The 8,037-nt window shown below is 45.8% G+C and overlaps 1 protein-coding gene across 1 annotated transcript in view; it reads left to right on the plus strand.

The window, feature by feature from the left end:
- Positions 1-4,809, plus strand: part of dph6 (diphthamine biosynthesis 6) — a 95,869-nt gene extending 91,060 nt beyond the window's left edge. The window contains exons 14-15 of the mRNA XM_076299549.1: positions 1-21; positions 4,515-4,809. The exon at positions 1-21 is cut by the window's left edge and continues 376 nt beyond it. Of these exons, the coding sequence (XP_076155664.1) occupies positions 1-21; positions 4,515-4,633 (140 nt within the window). The 3' untranslated portion in view covers positions 4,634-4,809. The remainder of the gene's footprint in view (positions 22-4,514) is intronic.
- Positions 4,810-8,037: the final 3,228 nt, after the last annotated feature.

Raw genomic sequence — 8,037 nt, forward strand, 5'->3', positions numbered from 1 at the left:
TAGGCCAACAGCTGGCTACAGGTAGGCCAATCACAGCTCCTCCAGCTCACAGCTTTTCTCATTTTCCCCCCTCTCCCTCCCTCGGCTTTCAGGCCTGCAGAGCTCTAAACAGCCCCCAGAGTCATTTGTCATCATCGGCAATTGAACTTTTGATTTATATCTGTTGCTTTCATGCCGTTGAATGGAATTGAAATCATCTGGCAGGTTCCTTTGTCATCGTTACAGCTATCTCTGCCTGTCTCTTCCCTCTCTTCTTTTCTCTCTCTCTCTCTTCTCTTGCTCTCTCTTTCTCTCTTCTCTTGCTCTGTCTCTCATCCGCCCCTCCTCGCTTTTATTGTGTTCTTATTTATCCTGAATTGCGTTTATTTCAACCCCCCGGAGAGCATTTCTGTCCTTTGAGAAGGACGAGCCAGACGTACATAAACTTGACACGATTGTTGCATCGTCGAAAACAATCAATTAGCGGCATGAACCCGAGCCAAGGCCCAGATTTTACTGTCGTTCTGCTGGCCTCGCCCCCCACTCGTTATTATGGGGGAAATGAAATTAGTCACATATGATGAATAGTGATGAAGACAGTTCTGAGGGGATTTTTTTGCTGTTATGCGATCCCAGTGCACAGGAAAGCCAAAAAAAAGAAACCCTAATCATCAAGATGCAGGCATCCGTGCGCCGTGTCCCTCTATGGCTTCAGGTTGATGCCCAGCAGATTTGATCTGGCAATTTGGACTGAAAGATGAGTCGACCCAAACAAGCACATGGCCACAGAGTCCTCCATTGTGTGCAGTGTCACGCTTTTCAGCAATTGGCAAAACAAATATGCTCTGCTTATTTTTAACCTGACCAGTTTTGTCAAGACACTAGTGATTATTTAAAACCGCCGAGCCTTGATCTATTCTTTTCAAATCATTTACTAGTGCAGATGTCCCAACTGGAGAGCAGAGAGTACAGACAGTGAGCCTTCCCTCACGCCCCCCCCCCCCTTTTACCCTTGACTGAGGCTGTGACCATGTGCACCACTGTCCAGCTCCATATGCTCAGATGCGTAGCGCTAAATGCACTTATCGACTTGTCACTGGAGTGGAATCCGTTACAGTCCCCTGGCAGACAGCCCCGTGCCCTGGGAGCGTGCTGCGGGGCTGGCTTCATGGGTCACAGCCTCTGCTCGTCGGACGACGTCTCCATAAGTTACATCGGGAGAACAGGGGGAAAACTGGCACCTCCAGTGTTTAGTCATCTCGGCTGTTGAAAAGGGCACGCTTTAGCCAGGAGCGTAAAGAACGAGGCACACGAATGAACACACACACGCACGGGTGTGCGTGCGCTTCAATCAGCAATGCTGGCTGGGACTCCCAGCTGACAGGTGGACACGGCTAAGGGTCATGCCAGCAACGGCTGGTTTTTAATAGGATGACTCAGCGAGTCTCGACATTTCACATCTGTGCCGACGATTTGGCAGCTATTCCCAAAGGGTTTCGACATAGATTTTTATAACTTTTGTATATATAGATTTCATAGCCGGATATCAAAAAGGTTTTGTTATGTTTTTTTCTGGAATATCGATGTAAATTTTGTGTAATTCTCTAAAAAAAAATCCTCTGCATTTATACTTAAGTTGCATATCAAAATCCTATTCAGGTAGGTCTTCCAACAGATATAGCACATACATGGAACACCACTGCGCTCCTTTGGCCATGCGAGCCAGTATTGTTCAGTCACCTCGGCCTTAATGAACAATTTTCATGAGCCGATGCCTACTAATTGCCCACTCGTTTGCCGGTTAATTTGAAACAGTTTGAGGTTCACTGTAGCACAGCTACCAAATAGCAGCTCAGGGCTTTACCCCCCTCCTGCCCACCCCACCCCCTCAGTATAGGCCCAGTAGGCATTAGCCATTTCAATATCAAATCACCCTATGCCCATCATGCCAATACTGCCCTGGAGAATTATGGATATGCTTCTCTATTGATTCATTGAGCAAAAACAGCAAAATGTGCTATTATGGTATTATAATGCACATTGGTGGCCATTGAAAGAGTGCAGCAGTTGGCGAGAAGTGCTGTATTCTGCTGGAGCAGAATAATGGCCAGTATCCTTGGGTGGCTGCTGGGTGAATGGGTTAGTTCCATACTGTTTGCTAATGTGATTGCTTTTAGGATTCGGCTAATGGCCTCTGACCACTGTGGCTACAGTCTACTCCATTCTCTCTCTCTCTCTCTCTCTCTCTCTCTCTCTCTCTCTCTCTTGTTCTCTCCTTTTTTTCTTCCTCTCTGGCCTCCTCTGACTCTCCCTCTCTCAGTCCTCTCACTCAGGAGTGCTGTCAGGGGGTAAGAGGGGATGGGAGGAGCGAGTGCTCAAGGTTGACCCGCATGGTTGGCCGGGACATGTTTCAGTCTTGTAAAGTGATTGTCCATTTGAAGTCTCTCTCTCTCTCTCTCTCTCTCTCTCTCTCTCTCTCTCTCTCTCTCTCTCTCTATCTCTCTCTCTCTCTCACCTCTTTCTCTCTCTCTTTCTCTCTCCTTCCTCTCTCTCTTTCTCTCTCTCTCTTTCTCTCCTCCCTTTCTCTCTGCCTTTCTCCATCTCTCTCTCCCTCCCTCTCTCCCTCATGAACACTCGATCAGGTCACTCTGACAGTCGATCGGGTCACTGGGTTTCACCTTCACCTCCCATCAGCATATAATGGCACCTCTGGATAAAGCCACCGAGCTCAAAGCCCAAGAACAGGCCCCCGCATAAAAAAACGTCCACGTTTTAAAGGCCGTCTGACCGTCTCTAATGTCACCATTTATTTCCTATGATCTCTCCACCACTCCACGTTGTCTGCTGTTGATCTCAGGAGTGGCCCAAACCCCAGGGCGAGCTTTCTACTCACATCAAAATGTTTGGTAATTCTTCAGGTTCTTTTGTCTCTTTTTGTCTGCGCTAAATTCAAATAAAACCGACTGGTTTTGAATCAGCGGACAGAGAGCTAATGAGCTTGTGTGGGCTCTTTGAGTCGGCGTGAGGCTCACCAGGCCTGTTTGTCATGAAAGTGGACGCTGCTTATTAAATGGGACTGCACTGAGCCGTAACCTCTCCCTCCACGTTTGCCCCTCATGCACAACACACGAAACTCTCACTTTTTGTCTGCAAAAAAGTAAGTAGTGAAACATAAATTTGAAATAATATAAATAAATAATAAATAAATATATTTGTACATGAAAGACATTAATCTCAAAGTCAAACCCGCCATCTTTGAGTCTGCTCCTGCTGTCTCCCTACGTGCAGTTGAACCTTCTCACTACTCTCCCTCGTCCCTCTGCGTGTTTGTGCGGACCCAGCCAAACACTTGAAATCAGACATCCACAAACTCAACTAAACAAATTACCGTAACCAAAACAAACTGAAGTGACATCATGTCTCAGGGCTTTGGCCTTAGAGCACATGCCACACTCCCTCTCAAGGTCCACTTTCACACAGGCACGCATTTCCATGGCGACAACACCCCCTGCCAAACAAATGTAGGCGCCAGGGACGCGGTGGGCCCAGCCAACCTATGGGAACGCTTGTCACCAATTAGCAGACTGGCAGGCAGAGGCTTGCGATGTTGCTCAAGGCTGTGAACGAGCTGGGCTGACACGCGTGTGGACAAGGCCACTACAAGACGCCGCCTTCTCAGATGACCGCTGCTCATCTGTTGTCTGGAGTACTACTGCCCCCACCTCGCCCTCACTCACCCCCAGCATGCCCCCTACGCTCTGGTAACTTGACTCGTGCTGGTCAACTCAACGCCACGTCCAACATCCCCAGCGCAACAGGGATTTGGGATCAATTCGACAGGATCGTCCAACAAGCTGCTAATTTGTCCTCGATTGCCACGCCAATGACTTTGCTTTTCCCATTCGGGTGTGTGTGTGTGTGTGTGTGTGTGTGTGTGTGTGTGTGTGTGTGTGTGTGTGTGTGTGTGTGTGTGTGTTTGTGTGTGTGTGTGTGTGTGTGGTGAGTGTGTCCTCTGTGGTGTCTATGTCCGCATGCTAATTCATGTGTGTGTATGGTATGGTATTTGCCTGTGTGTTTCCAGTAGTGAGTAGCTGAGAGAGAGAGAGAGGAAGGGAGGGGGGGTTAGTAGCTTAGAGTGCAGCCCACGCTCACCATATGCCAGCACTGCAGGGAGTTGAATGGAGGGCTACAATCTGCTAGGGATTTGAGGACGTCAATAATTTGTGAATAGTTATGTGCTCCACGGTCGAAGGGTTAAGTGCAGCCTCTTTTCTGGGGGCAGGTCCAGCGGGATCACCATCTTCTGGGCCGTGCGTCTGAACCCGAGGTGAAGGCTCCTCTGGAGGTTTCGAGAATCCAGTTTGAACGTGAACACTGTAGGTTTGATTACTTCTCTGTCTGCTGCCTCACTCTGTTTTTGTCTTCCTCTCTCTACCATCTCCTCTCGCTCTCTCTCTCTCTCTCTCTCTCTCTCTCTCTTTCTCTTTCTCTGTCACTCTCTCTGTTTCTCTCCCGTCTTTATTTCTCGTTCTCAGGTCTGGAAGAATGCTTGAAGCAGTCTCTTGGCCAAGTGAGTCCAGCTGTGGTCCTGGTTCCGGTTCTGGATCTGCCAGACGGAGCAGTTCTCCACCTGTCGTGTTGGCTCAGTGCGTAGAGGACTCCTGACTAAGCTCCACACTCGAGTCACACACACACCAGGATTCCTCCTTCTTCATGAGCCTGATGTGAGGAGACTTCTGCTCCCATTCTACACCCATCAATGAACTGCATTTTTTTTATTATCATTCTGTTGGAGTTAACTCATCACAACACAAATATATGATATACACATGGGAATTGTTTTTTTAATAATAAAAAAAATCTATAAATTATTGAATTGTGGGTCTGGTTCTTTGCAAGAAATCAACAAAACTGAATTGAGGTTTAGTTTTCAAGCTCCTTGTTTTTTATCCAGTATACTGGAACCCACTTCTTAAATAGTGTGCCTTTTGAGCTGTACAGTTCTGTGTTAAAGAGTGTTTAGGTGGAGCTGTATGTGGCCAAAGCCCTGTAATCCTATGCTTCCCTCCCCAAGTCTATATTTGGGCCTAACTCCGACGACATCAGAGGGAGTTGTGTCCTCCATGGGCTTCTCCAGCAGACAGGAGCCATAAAACAGCAGTGCTGACCCAAGCCCATGTCTCCCACTAGCCTGTGCTGGCCTCCTGCTCCCTCTCACTCTCACTATCCAGTGAGGTCACGATTAGGCTCCAGACATCCCCAGCAGCCTATCCATGCTAATCCATCCATGTATCCAGCCGAGTAAAATGTATGGATTGACTTGTTGAAAATCTCTCTCTCGCGCGCTCACACTCTCTTTCTCTCTCTCTCTCTCTCTCTCTCTCTCTCTCTCTCTCTCTCTCTCTCTCTCTCTCTCTCTCTCTCTCTCTCTCTCTCTCTCTCTCTCTCCGTGTGTGGGCGAGGGACTTGTTTGTTTCGCTCTCATGCTTCACGAGGTAGAAATGTGTTATTGTGTAATGGGCAATCAGACCCAAGCACCTGAAAAGATTAAGCCTCTTTATGCTCCCTATCGATTCCCACAGTCGTGGTTAATAGGTGCTCCTTCTGCACACAGCTGTAGGGCATTGGTGAGCAGTGCGTGTCTTGTGTCTGTGTGTTTGTGGATGTTTGTCTGCGGTGTATTTATTTCTCAGTAACAGAGAGGAATTAACTATTTCACTTGGGCCCTGAAAAAAAAAAAAGATCATAAACTGTAATTGGCAAGTTTGATTGTAGTTCATCTGGACCCCAGATTTGCGCTTCATTTTGCCCTGAGATGGCAGCACTTCGCCTGCCTATCGATCTGCACTCACTCTTTGTTGTTATCCATCATGTGTGAAAATAAATCAGAGTGAACCTCATACATGTCATTGAACGAAAAACAACAAGGAGGCTAGTAAAGAAAGTACACAGCGCATGCTGTGTTTAGATGGAGTTGGGGAGGTCTTAAGTGCACCTGGAGGACACAAGTGTAAGAGCACATCATTCCAGGGATATCATTATCTACAGATTGTCATTGTAAAGGCTGCTATTGTGTGACCCGTCCTTTGAAGTTAAAGAGGAGAATGCAATAGGCAATATGTGGACAGGGGTCATACGTATGCTCAGTTCATTTTCAGAACTCGACATGCTATACCTCATACGTGACGTATCGCAGGGTGCTATGCTGTTCCAGGCGCCGCCATGCACAACTGCGGTGGACAATGATTGCACTCACTCTGACACGGATGGACACAACACAGCACTGTCTCTTTCTCAGACATTCTTGTGTGTTTTCTTCGCTCTGCATTTTGACTAACCGCAACACTGGTACTCATCACTCAAGTGTTAAATCTGTTGAGAACGGATGAATTTATTTTATTGACTCAAATTGTCATCTTTTTTTTCCCCATGCACATATTGGATAGGGCTGGGAAGCGCACACACAATAGTGTGTTTGGCGCATATTTTCCTTTGTGTGTCATGCAGACCAAGCCACCGGGTCTTGTCATTGTGGTCAGCCACATGTGCTCTGACTGTGCACTCCAGGCTTGAGGCTACATGGGCAGCTTTGTAGCCAGCACCATCCCTCTCCACCACCACCCCCCTCTCGCTGAAGGTTTTTGTCAACCCCAGGCTGTTGGGTGACTCAAGATCGTCCAGCTCCACTGAATGTACAGAAAACACCCCCACCCCCCACCTCATACTCATTTGTTTTTTTGTTGTTGTTTTTTTTTTTTTTTGGGGGGGGGGTCCACATTCTTTTATATCTGTCCGTCTGTCTGTTTGCCTTCGTCTGACCATCGCATTATGTGTCTGCAGTGGTCTGTCAAACATTAGTGATGTACTTTTGAAAAATGTGTTAACATGAAAACTACAGTTAGTAGTCATGAAAAGCATGAAAAACACACATTTGGCTATTTTGAAACAAATAACTATTAAGTGGTGAATGCTGCCATCATGTGGCTGATGTAGTAATTGCACTTCTTGTAGAGTTTCTATGAATTATATTTCTTGAACATGCTGTTGTGTGACATATATTGTTACATTGCATATTTGATATTGCTTACTCCAGTATTGCTACACTGCATATAATATTGCTTACACCATGCATATGTGATGCTTACACCATGAAAATCATAGCCTAGTATTAGACTGCAATTTCTCTGTAGTGATTCATGAGTGCTTCAGGACCGGAAAATAATGTCAATTAAAATTCTGTCTTTTAAGTGTGTTTGTTTCTTTATTTGCATAAAGACAATGGTCTAAATACAATTAAGTACTGAAGCAAGGTTTCCTTTTGAAAAGCCTAGACAAGAATAGAATGAGACGCATGGATGTATTTCTTAGCAACACCGAAACATTTGTTGACAATATTGCTAAACTGTTGTATGTAATGCAGGAGGTTTGGGTGTCGGATTCAGTGTTAAGATTTAGCAGGATTAAGTTCAGAGATGGTGTGAGGGATTTGCAGCCAGTGCCACCATTGCTGTGCTAATCCAGAGGCCAATCCTATTACTCAGCGCCCCCAGAAAATGTGTCTTGCCTGTTGCCAAACATGTGCTTAAGGTTGCGCATTAATCTGGGGGATGCTGGCACATCCATTCAAATATCCTTCTTATTCCGGGGCCATCCCTGACACATTTGTGCCTGTACTATTGAAGCAATTTGGACAATTTGTTTGGATTGAGCAGTAATTGTTGTCAGATTTGAAAAATACTAGGCTCTGGTTGATTGGCCTTGAATCAAACAGAGGCAGAAGTGGACGAAGTACACAATTCCTTTACTTAAGTGAAAGTATACACCTTGTCAAATATTACTCCAATACAAGTGAAAGTTGCTAAGTCAGATTTGTACTTAAATTGAAGTACAGAAGTACTTGTTTTAAAAAATACTTAAATATTCACAAGTATTTTTTTAATTTTTAATGTATTTCAATGTAGACTAATGTTTATTTGGTCATTAATAGGATCATTTGGCCGGTCATAGGACTTGAACAGACCTTTAGTTCCTTACATCCAACAAAAACATTTTTACCTA

Source organism: Alosa pseudoharengus, unplaced genomic scaffold, assembly GCF_046254945.1.
Source record: "Alosa pseudoharengus isolate Yale_2024_CS ecotype anadromous, Long Island Sound unplaced genomic scaffold, YU_APseudo_1.1 YU_APseudo_1.1_scf_22, whole genome shotgun sequence".
Taxonomy (NCBI): Eukaryota; Metazoa; Chordata; class Actinopteri; order Clupeiformes; family Clupeidae; genus Alosa; species Alosa pseudoharengus.